Source organism: Tripterygium wilfordii, chromosome 21, assembly GCF_013401445.1.
Source record: "Tripterygium wilfordii isolate XIE 37 chromosome 21, ASM1340144v1, whole genome shotgun sequence".
Taxonomy (NCBI): Eukaryota; Viridiplantae; Streptophyta; class Magnoliopsida; order Celastrales; family Celastraceae; genus Tripterygium; species Tripterygium wilfordii.
Window position 1 is genome coordinate 8,153,235 of NC_052252.1, and position 20,721 is coordinate 8,173,955.

General features: G+C 37.5%; 3 protein-coding genes across 6 annotated transcripts; 2 read left to right on the forward strand and 1 right to left on the reverse strand.

The window, feature by feature from the left end:
• Positions 1–667: 667 nt before the first annotated feature.
• LOC119988190 (formin-like protein 2) lies at positions 668–4,970 on the forward strand. 2 transcript variants are annotated; one of them, XM_038833148.1, is made up of 5 exons: positions 668–942; positions 1,071–2,755; positions 2,855–3,057; positions 3,580–3,824; positions 3,960–4,970. In XM_038833148.1, exons 2-5 carry the CDS (start codon positions 1,308–1,310, stop codon positions 4,776–4,778), a joined length of 2,715 nt encoding a protein of 904 aa, XP_038689076.1. In that variant the 5' UTR covers positions 668–942; positions 1,071–1,307; the 3' UTR covers positions 4,779–4,970. The 2 variants fall into 2 exon arrangements, with proteins under 2 accessions (XP_038689076.1, XP_038689075.1); XM_038833147.1 differs by having other exon boundaries at positions 668–2,755.
• A 2,324-nt stretch (positions 4,971–7,294) lies between these two features.
• On the forward strand, positions 7,295–10,956 carry LOC119988229 (zinc finger MYM-type protein 1-like). Its single transcript, XM_038833194.1, has 4 exons — positions 7,295–7,844; positions 8,004–8,077; positions 8,340–9,436; positions 9,528–10,956. The coding sequence occupies exons 3-4, from the start codon at positions 8,352–8,354 to the stop codon at positions 10,879–10,881; spliced, it is 2,439 nt and encodes an 812-aa protein (XP_038689122.1). The 5' UTR covers positions 7,295–7,844; positions 8,004–8,077; positions 8,340–8,351; the 3' UTR covers positions 10,882–10,956.
• Positions 10,957–14,497: 3,541 nt separating this feature from the next.
• Positions 14,498–20,465, reverse strand: LOC119989931 (acyl-coenzyme A thioesterase 9, mitochondrial-like). 3 transcript variants are annotated; one of them, XR_005465914.1, is made up of 6 exons: positions 19,651–20,463; positions 17,682–17,859; positions 16,029–16,495; positions 15,411–15,539; positions 14,811–15,080; positions 14,498–14,715 (listed from the first exon to the last, which is right to left on the reverse strand). XR_005465914.1 is itself a non-coding variant. In XM_038835705.1 (5 exons), exons 1-5 carry the CDS (start codon positions 20,278–20,280, stop codon positions 14,934–14,936), a joined length of 1,542 nt encoding a protein of 513 aa, XP_038691633.1. In that variant the 5' UTR covers positions 20,281–20,465; the 3' UTR covers positions 14,498–14,933. The 3 variants fall into 3 exon arrangements, 2 of the variants coding, with proteins under 2 accessions (XP_038691633.1, XP_038691632.1); XM_038835705.1 differs by having other exon boundaries at positions 14,498–15,080; positions 16,029–16,486; positions 19,651–20,465; XM_038835704.1 differs by having other exon boundaries at positions 14,498–15,080.
• Positions 20,466–20,721: the final 256 nt, after the last annotated feature.

Consider the following 20,721-nt stretch of genomic DNA (forward strand, 5'->3'; position numbering starts at 1 on the left):
CTTTCTATTTTGGTTAATTAAAAATTTTGTTGAAATATTTCAAAATTATCCTTATTTAAAAAAAAAACCCACAATAAATAGTGATAATTTAGAATAATATGATTATTTTGATTAGTTAAATTACATAAAATGACGTTTATTTAAGAAGTTGAATTTTCAAAGAAGGACGTACAAATTGAGATGGAGGAACTATTAGATAAGAAGTTAATGTGAGAGTATGAATGCACTGTCTCAAAAGTTAACATGTTAATTAGTCAGAATTTTCAAATTGCATTATCATTCATGAATTATTGAAGCTAAGCTTACATCATATGATGAAAAAAAGACATTGCTTGCAAAAGTCACAATGCTATGGGTATCACACTTGAGAATATTCGTCACAGAATATTGGCTTTTACTTCCTGCTACAATCTTTCATTCAGTTTAGCAATTGATTCTATCTTCACTCAATTAAACAAATCATATCTACAATGACAAGAAAGTAGGCTATCATTAGATTTCCATTTCCATTTTTTGGTGATATTAAGTAAAAATGGTATTTGAAAAAACTAAGTAAAAAAAATGGTATTTGTAAAATAAACAGCTTTTGCCATTATGAACTTTTTCATGCCCTCCACAGGTGTAAATAAAAAGTACTAAACAGCTCATCTCTTACTATTTACCAGTGGCAGTATGCCAGTATGTGATAATTGAGAGTAAAGGAATCTCCTTCACAAATCCTTTCAAGTTTCAACCAAAATGATTCAAATCCCAATAATGAACAAGAAAATTGTCTCTGTCGGATTGTTTTTTTGACCTGTTGTGTATCTTTCTGCAAGATCCTCTTGCTGTAATCCCTTTCCTCTCTTACCTTTTCATCTTTCTCTCCACTTCACTGTAAAAATTGTGTGAGATGTATCTGTGAGAGGTTTCAACATTTCCTTGCTTGCTGGACTTTACTGGGTATTTATTATCTCTAACGACTCACTTGCCTGTATTTACATTTGTGGGTATTTCTTTGGCTAAAGCAGCCATTGAAGAAAAGCTTCCCTCTCATCAAGTACTGAAACAGAAAAGTTTCAATCTTGCAGGTGTTGAATCGCAGAAAGAGCCATTGAAACTGAAGTTTCTCTGTTCAGTAGCTAAAACCCATGATGAAGTAAGAAGAAAGTTACAGTCTTGTTCATTCTCCAGTAAACTACATTGCTTCACCCAAAATGAAGAACCATTGAAGAAAAGCTTCTCTCTTCAGTTATGGCAGTAAACCAATGAAGAAGTAGAAGATAAAGTTGTACTCTTTTTCCCAACTTAAGCTCGGAAAACACAAAATGCCAACCACCGCCGTTTCTGTGCTCCTCCTCCTCCTAGCATTCCTCTCCACCACCATCACCACCACAGGATCCCGCCACCGCCACCTCCTCCACCAGCCCTTTTTTCCCGTTATCACCGAACCTCCACCCCAGCCTACCTCTCCCTCTCCATCTCCACAACCTCAAATCAACAAAAGCCAGCCTAAGTACCCCTTCTCCACAACTCCCTCCACCCAACAAAAGCCTTTCTTCCCCTCCTACTCCTCTTCTCCTCCGCCTCCTTCCCCTGCTATCCTCAACACCTTCCCGGCCAACATCTCCTCCATACTCTTCCCTCACCGCCAAAACTCCTCCACACACCGTCCCCTCATCATCACCATCTCTGTCTCTCTCTCCCTTTTGTTCGTTGCTGTCCTTGCCGCCATTTCTGCCTTCGTCATCTACTTCCGTCCCCACCACCATAGCACCACCAAGAAGCCACCGCGTTCTGACAGCCTCCGTCTCTTCCCACCAAACACCACCCCTTCTGACGCCTCTCAGAAAACTCACCACGACAACGACCAACGTCGAACACCAAACACAAGTACCGAATTTCTCTATCTTGGCACTCTGGTGAATTCACGAGGAGCTAACAACAGCGAAATTGCCTCAAACTCTGCTGGCATCAAGTCAGGGGTAACATCCTCCCCGCCGTACCAGAGACTGGGTTCGCCGGAACTGAAACCGTTACCTCCCTTGCCGCGACTCAATTACTTGCATAGCTTCACTAGCGGCGAAGTTGAAGGTGATAGCGATGGAGAGGAAGAGTTCTTCTCCCCGAGAGGGTCTTCAGGTCGAAAGGAGAGTCTCAATTTAAGTCCAATTCGTCAAGGTTCTACTTTGAGGACAGAGGATCAAGTTCCACAAGGAGAGAGTTCTAAGTTCGGTTCGAGAAGCTTCAATTCCAGAACGGCGTCGTGTCCGTACTCGAACCCCTATTCAAATTCCGTCTCCACTAGTCCCTCTCCGGCGTCAAATGTGAGTCCTGGAAGATTGATACAGCCGGATTCCGTCATTGATTCCTCGGTCCCTCCGCAGGCTGTAAATCTCTCACCAGCATCGATTTCTTCGTCATCTTTGCCGTCTGGGAGAGATTTCGGGAATGCCCCGATATCGCAAGAAAGAAATGGGCCTGCCCCAACAAGAGAACCGCCACCACCTCCCCCTCTTCCACCTCTGCGATTTTGGGAGGTCCCAGTTGACACCAGGCCGCCGGCACTTTTGACGCCGTCAAGGCATGTTGTGTTCCAAAATGTATCATCACCGGTTTTGGCTAATGAACAATTGCAGACAGTGACGGAGAATGTTGGGAGTAACAGTGAGGAGACAACACCAAAGCTGAAACTGAAACCATTGCATTGGGATAAAGTCAGAGCTAGCTCAGACCGAGTAATGGTGTGGGATCAGATCAAATCCAGCTCTTTCAAGTGAGTACCCATAGAAATTTTTTAAGCTTTTCCTTTGTATTTTATTTATTTATTTGTTGTAAGTTCTGTGAGAGGTTTTATTTTGGTTTCTGGATGTAGATTGAATGAGGAAATGATTGAGACTCTGTTTGTGGTGAATAATTCGGGTTTGGGTTCAAAAGAAGGGAACCTTAGGCGGCAAGTCCTTCCAACGCATAGCCAGGAAAATAGGGTGCTTGATCCTAAGAAGTCACAGAACATTGCCATTTTGTTGAGGGCACTCAATGTGACCATTGATGAAGTCTGTGAGGGACTCTTGGAAGGTAACTTAACTGATTGGCTTTTATGTGAATGATTTATAGCAGTGAATGTTTCATATTTTTTGGCTGAAGGGCAGTGCTTGTGTCGTGATGCTACTAATAGTTGCTGATTGAAATTACGGTATACTCAGCTTAGCATTTCATGCTTATAGTTGCTTATGCTTCATGTCGACTCCTCTAATGGGGAATCAGAATGATAGAGGATAAGCTGCGTACTTTTTGTTTTTAGCAAGTGCTAAGGGCTGAACTTTTTGAATGGTCTTCTTTAATAACAACTGTAAAGCCGTTTCCTGTGAATGTATTTCGTACTTGATCATCCATTCTTGTTAGTTTTTACTCCCTTGATGTGCATTCATGTCTATTGAGGATGGGTTCTCTCATGTACAAATGTTTGCATGAGAGAGGCCTAAGGGGGTTGATGTTTTCTCTCTTCCTAGCTTTTCTTGTGAAAAATTTATGCGTCTATTAGTGAAACTATAGATCATTGGTTGCTCCGTATCTAACTGATTTCTCTCATGCAAACAGGCAATTCAGATACCATAGGGACGGAGCTTCTTGAGAGTTTGTTGAAGATGGCTCCGACCAAAGAAGAAGAACGCAAACTAAAAGAGTACAAAGACAATTCACCATTTAAGCTAGGCCCCGCTGAGAAATTTCTTAGGGAAGTTCTTGACGTACCTTTTGCATTCAAGAGGGTTGAGGCAATGCTTTACATCGCAAACTTCGATTCAGAAGTTGAATACCTCAGAAGGTCCTTTGAAACACTGCAGGTGAGTGCTTTGGTAGTGTTATTTTGGTGTCTCATGTTTGCTAAAACAGATCAAAAAGCTTATGCCTTTCTGTACCATGTACCTTTTTTGTCTATCCATGTTGCTGATGCTCTTACATTCCTTCCTTTTCCACAGCAAGCTTGTGCAGAGTTGAGGAATAGCAGAATGTTTTTGAAGCTATTAGAAACAGTGCTGAAAACGGGAAACCGCATGAACGTTGGCACTAACCGCGGCGATGCCCATGCCTTCAAGCTTGACACGCTTCTCAAGCTTGTCGATATTAAGGGCACTGATGGGAAAACCACTCTCTTGCATTTTGTGGTACAGGAAATCATCCGAGTTGAAGGTTATCGCATTTCTGGTGCCAATTCAAATCAAACTGATGAGAAAACTCAGCAATCTGCATTTCAAGATGAGGTTGAATTTAGGAAGCTTGGTTTGCAAGTTGTTTCAGGTCTGAGTGGGGAGCTCACCAATGTAAAGAAAGCTGCAACAATGGATTCCGATGTACTTAGCAATGAAGTTGAGAAACTTGCTTCAGGAATTTCAAAGATCAGTGAAGTTGTAAAATTGAATGAAGAAATAGTGTTGAAAGACAAGAGCAGGAAATTCTGTGAGTCAATGACTGGGTTCCTGAAGAAGGCAGAGGAAGAAATCTTAAAAATCCAAGCTCACGAAAGAGAAGCCTTGGCGCTTGTTAAGGAAATAACTGAGTGCTTTCATGGGAACTTAGCAAAGGGAGAAGCTCATCAATTCCGAATATTCATGGTGGTGAGGGATTTCCTTTCTATTCTTGATCAGGTATGCAAAGAAGTTGGGAAGATCAATGAGAGAAATGTATACAGTTCATTCCGTCAAATTCCAGTTACTTCAATCCTTCCACCAATTTTCCCTGGAATCAGTGGGAAGCAGCAACATGGTTCATCTGATGATGGACGCTCATCCTCATTTTAGACTGTTCCTGTGGTTGCTACGTTGCGCAACTTACCAAGATCCAATTGGAGAGTAGATGGGAAACTAAGAGGGAAGTTGTGGGTGGATCTCACTGATATGAAGTCCATCATCCATTTTTATATGTCAGGCTCCAATTTGTACTTTTATATAATATGTCGTCCATATACAAGTTTTTGGAATTTGCAGTTGTGTTAACATACAGAATTATGCCATGAAATTTCTGTTCCAGGTTCCTTCGTTGCTGCTGCTTGCCTTGTTAGATTCTGCTGTCTACGATTTTTTGTACAGAGGCTGCATTAGTTTGACATCTTTTCATGAATTCCTCTCATTTGGTATTACTGGTTTTGAGTTGAAGGTTAAACAAGATAGATCTTCTGTCACTTGGTGGGTGTCCTGCTGCATTTTTCTTTTCTTCTTTGTGAAAATGCTAAATCATAGGCGCTGGAGATGTACTTCACAATGTCCATAAAGGTGTTAGTGTTTTGCTGTGTTATGGATCGTGGATTGGACACCTATTATGTTTTGATTAGGAATTTAGTTTTCATAGTTTTTTTTTTTGGTTATTCTCATGGGTTGGGTTCTTCTGAGGTGTTCTTCAAGAGTCTATTTTGAGAGTTTTTTCAAATGTGTCCTCATGGATTTGATAAACATTTTAGAATTCATGAGAAAGTGTTAATACATTTTTTTTAACAAAAATGTCCCAAGACAATTAATAACTTCAAACTAAAATATTTTTTTTTAAAATATCATTGATTTTTATTTGAATTGAACTTTGAACACACATGTTTATTTAATTCAGTCAATTATCAATCGAGTCACCTTTCGTTTGTATTAAAAAAAACCTTAAAATAAGGACATTTATCATATTTATTACTTTATTAAGTCCGTCATTACATGATCTTGAAAAACAAATCCCCAATATTAATCAGGAAGGCAAGGTATGTGGCTTTAGGGCATCCACAGCGGAAGTGGAATACCCATACTGGACTCCAAATTTGGAGCACTTTTGCCCTTTAGTGAAAAATTACTCCACATCAATGACTGAACTGCAAATTCTTTGTGTGCTACAGAGAAACTCTACATTCGTTGTGCAACTGTAGCAAATGGTAAGTTGTTGAGTTTTTTTAATTGGTGTGGGTCCCGCAGCAATTAAAGTTTTTAACTCTTTTATACTTTATTTTTTTTGTCCTTTCTATTTGCACACTCACTTAATACCTTTTGTCTTTTCATATGCATTTTTTCAATTTAATTTAATAATTTATAGATTTTATGGACAAATGATGTTGGTACTTAATTTTTAGATAGATTTTAATGTCTTTTTTTAATTTAATAAATAAAAACAAGCAAGTACACTAATAGTTATTGAAAAAGATCATAAGTTCATATGTCATCCACACAACTCAACAATCAATTCATAATCAAGTATTTCAACAACCACATTTGTAGTCACACAACACAAAAACCACAAAAATAACCACACAATTCAACTATCAAACCACAAAAATAACCACACAATTCAACTATCATATTTGTAGCCACACAACCCAACAACCTCAAAATATCCACACATTTCAACTACCACATTATTATAATAATAATATTAATAGTTATTTTAATTATTAATATTAATTTCAATAACAATTGATTATTATTTAATATGATAATATTTTATGCTATAATAATTGTAAAATGTATTAACTTTAAATTAATCAAAATGATTGAAAAATGAATATTTAAATGATTTAGAGTATATTTTTGAGAAACTAAAAATTTATGGAAAATGTGCAAAAACGGAAGTTTTTATTAAGAATGTTGTTGTGGATGATCTTAGATACATAGCTCAATTGTAAAGGTCAAAATAGGCCCTTAGAGCATCTCCAATTGGTTCCTCAAAATAGCGGAAACTTTTTAAAAAGACCCATTTCAACAGGTATACCATGGGTGGCAGGGGTCTGCTGTAGTTTTTACTACAGCAGACCCCGCTGTAGGTGATTTGGATGACAAATTTTTTTTATTTTATTTTGAAAAAATTATAAATGTGTAGTTTATGATCTAACGAACCCAACGATATATTTTTTGTTTGAAACAAAAATCAAATTCATCTTGATCCAGACACCGAATGTTTTGAGTTTATATCCGACGTTTTAAAATTGTTAAGCATTTTTCATGTAGCATATGATTTTTGTTTTGAACAAAAAATATATCGTTGGATTCGTTAGATCATAAACTACACATTTATAATTTTTTCAAAATAAAATAAAATTTTTTTTTGTCTTAAATTGTTATTACAGTGGGCCTGCTGTAATTTTATTACAGCAGAGCCCCGGCACCCGTATACCATGCATTCAATCCGCAAAATAGAAAAATTCCAAATCTCTGCCCAAAGTTAGGGAAACTCCATCATCCCAACCTCTTTCTTCTGTACAAGGGCGGAACTGGGGGGGGCTGCACTGGGCTACAGCCCAGTGCAGATTTTTTTTTTTTTTAAAAATATACTTATACATATATATATACATAAATAGAGGCTAGGCCCATTAGTTATTCTCTTTCTTATTATACAAGTTATGAGTTAATAAACTAAGGCCCACTATCAATTTCTCTCCCAATTCTTAATAAACCAAGGCCCATGAATGATAACCCATGACCATCTAAGAAGCCCTTCAGCCCTTCACTGCTTCACAATAACCTCATTCACCTTGGCTTTTGAATGTTCGAGAGACTTTTCCACAATAGCTTGCTTTTGCCGTGTGCCCGTGTGAGATTCCATTCCACCTCCACCCTCTAGTGCGGCTGCTCATCCTAATTCCTATGCTCCTTGGCTTTTGCTCTTTGGCCTTCTATTTCTTGAGATTTTCCTGCCTGTGAATCCCCTTCTTCCTTTCCTTCAATAGATTGGTCTTCCCGCTTAAATCAGTACAAGATTCCCGTCCTCGCTTCTTCCGTAGGTGGGCGCTTTCCTTCCTCTAGTTCGAGAGTTGCAGGAGCAAGAAAGGGGCTTCCATTAGCATTAGTAGTTTTAGTTGGCACTCATCCCGCTCTTGCTTAGAATTTAGTCATATTGATGAGGTATACTTCAATTTCCTACTGTGTGTTTGTGTATGCTTCTGCCGCATTGTCAGGTTTTAATTACAATTGACCTTTGAATCTGCCTTGATATTATTATTAGCCCCTAATTGTATTTTTTTTATGCTCAATCATGACAATTTTTTATTGTAATGGCTGCAGCGTGTAACGTCCTTTATTGCTCATATTTGCTCACAGTGAAGTGGCCGACAAAGATATCATCCCCTTGTAAAAAGGTTAGAGTTCTTGTTATCCCAGGCATGTGGGTGACATGTCATTTGTTTTAATTTGGAATAGAGTTTTTCTTTAATCCCAGGCATGTGGGTGACATGCCATTTGTTTTAATTTGGAATACAATTTTTATTTAATCCCAGGCATGTGGGTGACATGCCATTTGTTTTAATTTGGAATAGAGTTTTTCTTTAATCCCAGGCATATGAGTGACATGCCATTTGTTTTAATTTTCTTTAGATAACTAAAATTGTTCTGCTTACTTAGGTTATAAACGTAATGGCCCATCATCAACCACCACCTAAAAGAGGGAAAACTCTATTTTCCTTCTTTAAAAAGAAAGATGGTATTCCTGATGATCAACAAAATGCAGCAGCACAAACTTCAATTCCTAATTTGCGCACTTCTGAAACTGTTGTGGTTGAAAGTTCAATTCCTAATGTGCACACTATAGACACGACTTCTTTTCAACGAGATCCAGGCTTACGTATCCCAATTAATGATTATCCAGTTAATCAACGAGATGAGATTAGACGTAAATATCTAAATGCAGGGCCTTTTCAACCAAATCTTTCTGAGTATCCTGGGACAGAAGTTGGGGCCCAGCATCGCCGATTTCAGTATGCTTGGTACAAACAATTTCCATGGTTGGAGTATTCTCATTCTAAGGATAAAGCATATTGTTTTCCGTGTTTCATTATTGAGACTAAAAGTAGTTCTGCTTTAGTTAATGAAGGGTTCAACAATTGGAAGAGAGTTAACAACGGAGAGAAATGTGTATTTCTTGTTCATGTTGGAAACGTATCTTCATCACATAACAATTGTGTGAGATGTGTCCAGGATTTGATGAAACCAACCCAACATATTGACAAGGTAATGAATGCACAATCAAAGGAGGATGTCATGAAGAATAGGTTGCGCTTGAAGACAACAATTCAGAGTATTCGTTGGCTTGCATTTCAGGGATGTGCTTTTAGAGGCCATGATGAATCCCCTCATTCATTAAATCGAGGGAATTTTATTGAAATGGTAAAGATGATGGCTACTTTAAATGAGGATATTGCAAAGGTGGTATTGGAGAATGCCCCTCAAAATGCAACATATACAAGTCCAAAAATACAAAAGGAAATCTTGCACCTTCTTGCTAACAAAGTGAGAATGGTGATTCGTGAGGAAATTGGGGATGCAAGTTATTGTATTCTTGTTGATGAAGCGCAAGATGCTGCTAAAAGAGAGCAAATGGCAATTGTGTTAAGATTTGTCAATCGCGCGGGCATTCTAATTGAGCGCTTTTTTGATATTGTTGGTGTTAGTGATACTGCAGCAATTACTCTGAAAAATGAAATCTCCGTTATTCTTACAAGGTACAATCTCTTGTCACTTTGAGCTCTACAATCTTCAACTATTAATGTTTGAATTATAGCATTACTTTGAGCTTTCTAATATTCTTACAAGGTACAATCTCCAAGTTCAAATGATGCGTGGTCAAGGGTATGATGGTGCTAGCAATATGCGGGGTGCTTGGAATGGACTTCAAGCATTGTTTCTCAAAGATTGTCCATATGCATATTATGTTCATTGTTTTGCCCATCGACTGCAACTAGCATTAGTGGCAGCAGCTAAGGAGATGCCTTGCATTTGGCAATTCTTTTCACATTTGACTTCCGTTGTTAATCTTGTGGGTTCTTCTCCTAAACGCATTAGTGAGTTACAATCTACTCAACGGGATGAGATTACTCTCATGTTGGCTACTGGAGAAAGACAGTCTGGTAGAGGAGCTAATCAAATGAGTGCACTTCATCGAGCTGGAGCCACTCGTTGGAGCTCTCACTATGACTCTGTTAGGAGCTTGATAGAAATGTATGGTGCATCATGTAAAGTTCTTGAACATCTCAGTAACGATGGGGCAATTGGATCTATACGTGGGGAAGCTAGTGGTGTTTGTGCTGCAATTATGACCTTTGAGTTCATATTTCTCTTGCATTTGATTGATAAAATCATGGGAATCACAGATTTACTTTGCCAAGCTCTACAACGTAAATCCTTGGATATCTTGAATGCTTTGAGATTAGTTTCAACAACGAAAGCTCTCCTTTCCAGATTTAGACAAGATGAGTGGGATACATTTTTTGAGAAAGTGAAGTTATTTTGTACCAAACATGACATTGATATTCCTGATATGGGTGGTCGTTATAGAGTGCGTCGTTCATGTCAACGACAAGATCCTATTACAATCGAACACCATTATCACTTTGATGTCTTCAATGAGGTAATTGATTTTCAGTTGATGGAGTTAAATAGTAGATTCAACGAGAAATCAGTGGAACTTCTTACTCTAAGCTCTGCTTTGGATCCGAGTGATTCCTTCAAAGCATTTAAAATTGACGACATATGCAATCTTGCAAGCAAATTTTATACTCAAGATTTCAGTTCACAAGAAATCCATGCTTTGAGATGTGAGTTGGAGCATTATCAGTATGATGTAATACTTGATCCTGAGTTTCAAAGAGTTTCTACACTTTCTGAATTATGTCACAACTTAGTTACGTCAAGAAAGTCACATAACTATTATCTGACTGAGAGATTGATTCGTCTAGTATTAACTCTTCCTGTTTCGACGGCGACTACAGAACGGGCATTTTCAGCCATGAAGCATGTTAAGACAGCTCTCCGTAACAAAATGGATGACGAATTTCTTGCAGATTGCATGGTTCTTTACATTGAACGAGAACTTGCTGAGAAAGTCAATTTAGATTCTGTAATAGATGATTTTTATTCCTTGAAGTCTCGTCGGGCACAACTTCAATAGATATTATCTCATATTGTGTAAGGTATTTTGTTTCATCAACTTTAATTGTGTATTTATGCTAATGTTTTACGGTTATTTTATGCGTTAAATAGGTGTAATGTCATAAATAACTCTAAAAAAATTTCCAGGGGCGCTGCCCCCGGACCCCCATCAACTTCTAGTAGCCCCCCCCAACTCCAATTCCTGGTTCCGCCCTTGCTTCTGTACCTTCAACTTCTCTCTACTCTCTACCCAATTTCACGTGAATAGCTTCTTCTTCTGCAACCCACTATTCGTCTCCTTCCTTCACGTGAACAGATCCTCGAAGATGAAATCACACGGCACCACCAACCCTCCTTCCCCTGCAACCTTCTTTGGCACCACTGTAGATTTCTTCAGATCCTCGACGATCAAATCACTCGTGCTTGGCTTTGAAGAGTGCACGAGAAGCTGAGATGTTGGGCTAGACGAGATTTGAGCTTAGAGGCAGAGAACTCCGTCGAGGTTGACAGATGGGAGAAAAGAGACGAGGTGGTGTCGTGGTGGAGCAAGAGTTGAGATGTGAGATTCAACAAAGGATTAGGAGAGAGTTGAAATAGATCTTGGTTTGTAGCGGAGATAACAAGGAATTGTGGTGGTGCCTTGTATTTTGATGAAACCCTGGACTTTGGCTTGATCCCCATAAGATTTCAAAGACTTTGATAAAGACCATGATGAGATTTTGATGAAGATAAATGGGTCTCGTTTTGATAAAGATAAATGTACTAAGGTTTAACAAATGTTTACACCATATTTGTGCAGGCTTATGGGCCGTGCTAAGGTCAGAGTATGGGCTTGATAGATGCGTTGGAGGTTGGGCTACAGTCTGGTCGCACGGGCTGGCCAGAGTGAGGTTTATTTGGGCCGAGTTTAATTGTAGTATTTGGGCCGTCAATTAAGTGGTTTATTTGGCCCAAATTAGGTGCAAAATCATGGAGATTAGATCAGTTATTGGGTTTATTCCTATTTACAAGGTGATTGGTTGCTTAGTTGTCTATTATCATGGAGAACTATTTTCTGTACGAATTCAACAATATGGAGAGAGTTTTTGGATACATGGAGCTTTCAGAAGAGACGGTTGAAGAAGAGGAGCATAATGGAGTGAATTTCAGGCCACTGCAGTCATGGCTGTTATGGCCATTTTTCTAGCTTACATGGAGTTATTGATGTAGTGTAAAAGCAAGAAGAGAAGATGATGAACGGACACACACATCAAACAAATATAAATTTCAGCCCATCGGCTTAAACTCTCAAGCATTCAAGCTTTCAAGTTTTCAATCGCTCGAGCTCTCAAGCATTTCTGTTAATATTCTTGTTTTCAAGCTTTATTCTTGCACACTCTTATTTTCTAACCCCAATGTACATACTTTGTTCATCAATGAAGGGTTATATTTTGGCATTTTCGTTCATTTCTGATTTGTCTAGTGAAGCGCACTTCAGTGGATCTAGAGTTCCTTGGAGTTTTTATGTTGAGACCATGATTTAAACCCTTTCTCCTTACAATCGTTTGATTTAGAAGTTAGATTAGTAATGCAATCACAATACATTTTGTTTTTACACTTTGAGACTGACTGCAAGTCTCTGGCACGCTCGCAACCAACTGATCGTCACAACGATCCCGTCTCCATAAAGGGTAGGGATGACTTTTTTGGCATCTGCAACCAAATAGAGCCAACAACTAATAAAAGTATAAAACAATTAAAATCAAAAGACATTAATAGGGTAATATTTACAATATAAACATCTTATTTATAACAATGATAATTATACAAAATCAATATTCAAATGAAGGTATCAATATATTCTCCCCCATGAAGTTTTCATAAATGTTCAACGAGATCTGCTTGCAATCAGGAGTGAGTTTGTCTATATCTAATTAGATAATACGTGTTAATGAACTCTAGAGTTTTCGATATACGTGTGTGTGAAATATGTGGTGGCGTATACCCTTGTAGCGTATCATAATTGAATTCAATAGCATAATTGTCCCTCTCATCCTCAACAATCATGTTGTGTAGTATTACACATGCAATCATAATATTCGATAAGGTTTCAGACTCCCAATAACGTGCTGGCCCACACATAATTACAAAATGTGCTTAAAGTACTCCAAATGCTCTCTCAACATCCTTGCGAGCTGATTCTTGAGCCTTAGCAAAGAATTTCCTCTTATTTCCCTGCAGAGCTGGAATAGTTTTAACAAATGTCGATCATAATGGATATATACCATCAACAAGATAATATCCAAACGAATAATTGTTGCCATTGATTGTGTAATTGACTGGAGGAGGATGTCCTTCGGCAGGTTTGTTAAACAATGGAGATCGATCAAGCCCATTCAAATGATTGAGGGATATTGGTAATCCAAAAAAGGCACGCCATATCTAGAGATCTTGAGAAGCAACTGCTTCTAAAATAATGGTCGGTTCTTGAACATAATCGATGTGCATATCTTGCCAAGCAGTTGGACAATTCTTCCACTGTCAGTGCATACAATTAATACTACCCAACATTCTAGGAAAACCACTTATTTCATTCATAACTAATAATCTAGCGACATCATCATCGTTTAGTGATTGTAAGTATTCTACCTGAAATAAAGCAATAATCGCTTGAACAAACCTTTTGAGGCTTTCAATGGCAGTACTTTTTCCAATTCGTACATAATTATCTACCGACTATATAGATGCTTCATAAGCAAGCATCCTTATAGCAGTGGTTACCTTCTGAAGAGGAGACAAACCAGGCACGCCGAGTACATATATTTTTTTGCACAAAATATGGATCAAAACCTTGATGGCAGATAAAATTTGAAGAAATAGCGAATGGTTCATTTGAAACCTCCTTCGAAATATGTGGAGAGGATATATGAGTGTTTCAGTAAAATAATCACAATAATGTCTTTCATGACCTTCAACTCAACCACGCCAGATGACAATATGACTTGGCATAGATCTTAGGTGTTGCACTGGATGCTCTTCTTCCTCCTCCAATACCATTGTTGTGAGCAAAGAAAAATCTTGGTTGATTTCATCTTCCTCCTCGAGTAATATATTAACCAAACGATTACGATGAGCCATGTAGAATGTTAAAAGTTTGCAAGAAAAACGAAATAGAAATGAGTGAACCAGAGAAGGGATTGAAGATGAGTGAAAGAGATACGGAACATGAGCTCATTTATGGATTGATGAAATGAGTGTAGATAATGTTTGAGTGGTGTAGATAATGTTTGAGTGATAGCTGAAATAAGACTGGTAGAAGAAATATTTATTTTCAAAAATATTTATTTAAAAAAAATATTAAAAAGCATTTATTTAGGAAGTATGTTTATTAATATTATTTTAAATTTAATGTTAGATAATGATATTATTAATATTAAAACAATATTATTTACATTTGTCAATAGTAATAAGTTAAAAGTCGAAGATAGTGAAAAGTAATTATGTTGAAAAATAATAAAATATTTGATGTGATGTTAAAATGGGGTATGATTGGAGTGATGTACCCCTTAGAATAGATTTTTGAATAAAATGAGGAGATAATGTCTCCAAAATGAAGTATTGGGTTGGAGTTGCCCTCCGACATATGACACAATCCTACAATAAAAACAAGTCTTGAATATGAAACTGCTTGGTTCGAATGACCTAATAACAGTATTTGACTTCAAACACAACTTCAACAAACTGGCTGACGGAGCATTTTTTTTTTCTCTACAAATATAATACTCAAAAGGCAACCCTATCAACAGCTATATAACTTTCAGAGGAGTAACTTTTAAGAGATCACCTTCATGGATGCTTTCCAAAAGAAATCCATCTGCAAGTAGGCCTTCAATCAATATCTTATTATCTTATATGAAAAAAAAAATGTAATTGATTAATATTCCATGCCAACTTTGCAAGCATTATTACTTTGTAGATACTGAAATCCTCTCAAGAGCTCCCCAGAGCTAAAATTTTCACTTCATGCTTGCCTTTTCTTGGCAACAGCCTTCTTGTATTCACTTCTCCGTTTCTTGGAATTTCCTGGTCGATTTATTGGAGTTGGGAAGTCTCTGCATCCATTCGTTCAAGCACCCGCCTTGCTTCCTCTTCTGTTGCTGGAACAACATTGCGAATCCTCAGTCCATCTGCGATAGCCTCAGGACGGACAGTAAATGTAAAGTAGAATTTGTTGGATACCTGTTCAAATTGCAGGAAGAGTACAAAGATAATAAGGAGAACATTAATAATTTGGATGTATGGATTCTAAAAGAAGACTAAACAAATGCAACAAAAAGTTTACTCAGAGTATATGATGAGGGGGAACAATTGAGACGAGCATAGCAGTCGCAAAGCAATCTTCAATGAATATTTTCATTGAAGCTAAATTTTCTTGAAACGTCGCGTTCATTTACGGGGCTTGCATATCCAAGTTTCATTACATGTTCAAGAGCTTACATGATGACATAAACTGATGAAAATTTTCAACATTCTTCTGGTATGAAAACTATATAAGATTAAGATGCTCACCTCACTAGACCTGAGCTCTGGCCTGGTAACATGAGCTACAACTTCCACATTTATCAAAGGTTTAGCTGGGTTTTCGAGTTCAGTGTACAGAATGCGAGACTTGAAACGAAGGAAATTTCCAACATCCACCTGCACAAAGAATATATTGCAACCTCAAATAAATTTCACATATGAGAAATCCTTCAAGAAACAATATGGGCAAACAAATAGAAAGTATCAATGGGTATATCAATGATGAAAATGTAAAAACAGATTTGAAAAATATTGATGTATATGAATTCTGAATAACAAAAAAACTTAAGGATTGGAAGAAGAAATAAAACACTGTTGGTAAGACCTTCTTTAATTCAAATTTTTGCCATAGGAAGATGTTTGATTCATAGTGCAGGCAAAAACTTCTTTTTAAACAGAAGGTACTGACAATCTATCATTAACACCATGGCATATCATTATAAAAAACAATAGAATTAGAAGAAGTTACTTAAGATGCCCTTGAAAATATCAATAGAATATGTCCTCCTCCCTCCACCCAATCCCCCATTTAGGAGAAATATGTTACTCAAAGTATTTATCCAACTGAATAAAAAATATTACTCAAAGAGTTTGGTGGCTACTTACGGGCTTAAGGAAGTCGACATGATCAACCTCTATAAAGCGGGGAGATGCGCCTGCAAAAGCATAAGCATTTGAGAATGCAAGTTCAAATGCCTTGCGCATCAAAAATCCTCCAAATATCCGACCATGAGTGTTCCTTTGCTGTGGCTGGCAGATCAAAGAGTTCTCGTGGCTAGTATCTTTTATAAGGATGCTATCTCTGTCTGCCAAAGCTGGCATATCACAGAAAACTCTGCCTTCAGCCAACAATGTGTGGAGCCTGTCTGCATCCTCATCAGTATCAATTCTATGTTCTGCTCTTCTATTTTTCCTCCTCTTGTTCCTTTCTTCTGCTTCTTCCCATAGCAATTTTTCATTCTCGGTCTCAGGTGATATCTGGTTAATAACAGCTGATTTCCCACTCTTCGAGTCACGAGCAACAAATGTGAAGTTTGCAACAAGTGCAAGTGAGTTTGATGGACCTGTTGTACCTAGAAAATAATCTCTCATATTAAAACTTGACCAAAAAAAAAAAAAAAAACACAAACCCAGTGAAAATAAGAAAAAAGTACTTCATGTTGAGTGATGATACTTATATAACAAGACATAAAATACATCAAGCAATCACATAAGGGACAGGAGCTTGCTGAGGGTGTTACTATTTTCTAATTGTCATCATAAGTTGCCCTACATAAAACACTAGAAAGATGGTGGGAAAATCCTGCCTTAAAACAGAGCAAACGTTAAACTCAATGCTGTTTGGGAATTCTCGAAATAATCACAAAAATTTAAGGAAACCACTTGCCTCCACAGGAAAAATTCCTTAACTATTTTTTCAAGACCATATACTAATGTTGTGCCCCAAGTCTTGATGCTTGAACAGGACTCTCTCTACAAGCATCAGAAATAAGTAATAGTAAGAGAAGACATGGCATGATAGGAAACATTCATTTATAAATTGTACAGTACTTTGCCTCTAATAGCAGAGGAAACTCTCATGATAGATATTGTTTCATCATAAGGTTCCGTCCTGCTCATCTATGCTTCATCCTGAACTCTGTATGTAATTGAATGAGGAATAACTAACCACAAATTCAATGAATAATTGAAGAAACCTTAAGCTTTGATTTTTGATTTCTAAGACACCATATAAAATTTTCCCTTCAAGATTCGGCACTTTTCCTGCTGAGGACCCTATCTCCAATTCCCACACCAAGTCGTATAAATACCGACCACTTCAGAATAGAACGATTTTTTTTTCCAGTAACTGAATCTGAATCCACTACATTAAGCGGTAGCATGAATATTCTTCTTGATGAAAAGAAGCTCGGTTGCCAGCTAGACAAAACTCTAGATTTTATATAGCTTAATTCCGCTACATTCATATTACATAGCACCTACTAATTGTACAAATATATCATTAATACTCATATGAAGAAATCGTTTGCTGACTCTTACCCTTAAAACATTACTAAAGGTTAAGGGCGATTTCAAACCCGAGTAAATCACTATAAATAGCACATGGATTAATTGCAAATTTGAAGTTCTCCATCACTGATATGATTATTTAGAGAGTAAGAAAATACATACAAAGATCACTCGTAAAATGAATCTGACATTTTATTGCTGGCCTGAAAATAGAAGAAGAAACCAGAACCGTCAAGTATCATTGAATACCTTGAGCGGACTGAGTGACTTCCAGTTGAATCTCCATGGATGACCGTCCAACCCATGTAACAGCACCCTCTATCTTCAAATCAACATCAACACTGATTGGTTTCTTCAGAACCATCCTGTCAACAGAAGCAGTGACCAATAACAGTGGCCTTGTCGTGCCATCATCATTGCAGCAATGCTGGTCAGCCAGGGAACAAATAAATCACAATGCCTGATGCCCATGGCTATCACATTAACTATAATGGATTTCTGGTGTCATGCCTAAGCTAGTGGTAAAAGAGTAAACAACATCCGTGCACTAGGCTCCCGCAATGCACTGGGTCAAGGACATACAAGGTGTACGCAGACTTTACCCCTACATAATATGTGGAAAGACTGCGTCCATGAATTGTACATGTGACCTCTAGGTTGCACCCCTGTACCTCTACCACTGGGCCACATGTTAACAACTCCCACGCACAAGGCTCCCGTAGTGGGCATGTATGCAGACCTTACCCCTATATAATTTGTAGAGAGGTTGTTTCCAATAATTGAATATGTAACCTCTAGGTTACACCTCTGTAATTCTACCACTAGGTCACATGTTTGCCTAAATGCCTAAAATAGTGAAGGAGCATAAAATTAAAGTAGCAGAAGCGGTGGTATAGGCAGTGAAGGCTAATTGCCAATGAGGATTTTATGAATAGTAAACATGTAAATATCACCCAAAGTGAAACTTGCACAAGCAATTTAGACAAATAGCCATCCAATGAAAATTTTATATGATTGTTAAAGTCACAAAAATTTTGTTTAATGATATTCCAGTAGGAAGAACACCCTTTCGAGAGATGACTCATCCGTCAAGAATTTTAATTAGCAGGGATTGTTTACTCCTAGCTCCATTGTCTTATTATTCTTAGGAATTAAATTTCTCAGTAGTTGACATTTATGTTAATTCTGCCTGGTGACCCAGCGGATCCCAAGTCTGGATAAACAAGGGCAGTGAAAACTTGCAGCCAGCACAAACTTTGTCAAACTTTATAAAATGAATTCAAATGAGAAATGTTTGATTGTAAATAATGGCGAAGGATAAAGCATGTGATGGATTCTCAATAATATCGCATGTGAATTCAAGTAGCCGAACCCAACCTTATTGGAGATAAATGCATTGAAAACGACGACAAGAAACTGTTGGCATTTATATTGTTGGTAGATGATAAAATTTGAGCAGATAAGGAATGATTTTACTTAAAAACACATAAAACAAATATGGAGTTAAGAACCTGCTTGATAATTGATAGAATGTTTTTAAATACTTTTTTCAAACTTGACTTAATCCAGCTTCTTTCCAACCCGAAAAAAATGTTGTAGATAAATGTTCTTAATATAACTTTGAAAATAACGCAGACACGAAGAGAAACTAGCTTGCATTTTTTCGTTTTACCAAATGCATGTTACAAATCGTACCCTTTTGCTACACTTGCTTGTTCTGGGTGATAAGAAATGTAACAAAAACTATCTAATATTTCTGGATTAAAATTCTTAGTTTTTCTTCCTTGGTTCATTTTTCAAAGTTCACATTTAAACAGCAATAGTATTAAGAGTACAGGCATCGACTTAGACTTGAGCTTTATACTTCTCAACATTACAATAAAAGCATGAATCTTTAAAATTATCTTTATGTCATTGATCTAATAACCCAGAATGGATAACAATTAATCAACAATATAAAAAAAAATCTCAACAATAATTATGAAGGAAAAATGTTTTTTCCCCTCTGTATAACGTATGAATCTCATGAAGGTAAAATAATGCCAGTCAAAAAGCATTTCTAATTTACATGGGGAGGAGAAAAAACAATCGATTGAAACTGAATACAATTCTAAAAAAATTAATCAACTGAACAAATTAAGAATAAGAATCATAGTTCAGAGCTGAGATTATGAAAACTCTGGAATTGGCATTTAGGGAAGAATATTTCGAGGATTACCTTATAAGATATAGTTCCAGCAAGAGCATCAAGATCTTCGACCAGCTTCCCCGTCCTGATCTCATTCCATGGATTCCTGTACTGCTCTCTGAGTATGTAATCACTAGAAAACTTGTAAAGAACACTGGTCCTGCTCTTTGAAGGGCTTTTGGCCGCCAATTGACTCTGTGCAGCCTCTTCAACAGGGGTTTCGCTGACCTTCTCGAAAATGCTCGATCTCGCTTCCCACAAAGCATTAGTCACCGGCGAATGGTACATTCCGGGCCAGAAGCTAATGGGCTTTCGATTCAACGAGCCCGCATCGATTGGCACAGAGCCCTCGAATGGTGAACTCACGGTGGAAACAACCGGGATAGCACTACTCTGGTCGTGAATTTCACTCGCAAATGATCGAACTTGAGTACACCTAAATCCGGATTCCGATTGTTTCTGTGGATTAGACAACTGGGTGTTGATGAAAACATCGCGAATTCGAATCTTTGACAGAGAAGCTGAGAAAATTGACCTCGATTGATTGAATATGCGCAATAATGGATCAAAAGGGAGGTTATTCAAATGGGAAACAAACGCTGATGGAGGTTTGAGGAGGTAGTGACAGAGTGATTTTGAGAGTGGGTTCTTCATTTTCATGGTCTTGAAAATCCTTTCTTTGGCATTGGGACGGAAATAAGAGGCGGCGCACTTGAAACACTACACAGAAGGAGGCCTGATCGTCTCAAAATGGTGATATCTTTTTAGATTCTAAAGACCATCGGCACCAGTCTCCGCACCAGACAAAATGTGCAGATTCCGTATCCAAACCATCACTCAATCACATTGGCTATGATATTCTATAATTTATTAGAAAATGAAAAAATAATTAAAAATAATATAAGTTTTTCTCTCCACAAAATTCATATGATTACACTCTCACCTATCACTCTCTACAAAATTCACATGGCTACACTCTTCTCCTACGATTTCTCAAAATTTTCACATGGCTCAATATACTCTTCACCTAGCACTCTCCATGTACCATTCTCCACCCATAAATCTCCAACTACGGAACTACCATTTTTATTCCCTATAATG

Bases quoted from the DNA above. Each gene is read 5' to 3' on its own strand.
- LOC119988190 (XM_038833147.1), top strand. From the start codon at position 1,308: ATGCCAACCACCGCCGTTTCTGTGCTCCTCCTCCTCCTAGCATTCCTC. The intron at 3,058-3,579 runs GTAACTTAACTG...TCATGCAAACAG, and splicing joins CTGTGAGGGACTCTTGGAAG to GCAATTCAGATACCATAGGG. The intron at 3,825-3,959 runs GTGAGTGCTTTG...CCTTTTCCACAG, and splicing joins GGTCCTTTGAAACACTGCAG to CAAGCTTGTGCAGAGTTGAG.
- LOC119989931 (XM_038835704.1), bottom strand. From the start codon at position 20,280: ATGAAAATGAAGAACCCACTCTCAAAATCACTCTGTCACTACCTCCTC. The intron at 15,540-16,028 runs GTAAGTAGCCAC...TTCTTTGTGCAG, and splicing joins ATGTCGACTTCCTTAAGCCC to GTGGATGTTGGAAATTTCCT. The intron at 15,081-15,410 runs GTGAGCATCTTA...CAATTTGAACAG, and splicing joins CAGAGCTCAGGTCTAGTGAG to GTATCCAACAAATTCTACTT.
- LOC119988229 (XM_038833194.1), top strand. From the start codon at position 8,352: ATGGCCCATCATCAACCACCACCTAAAAGAGGGAAAACTCTATTTTCC. The intron at 9,437-9,527 runs GTACAATCTCTT...TATTCTTACAAG, and splicing joins ATCTCCGTTATTCTTACAAG to GTACAATCTCCAAGTTCAAA.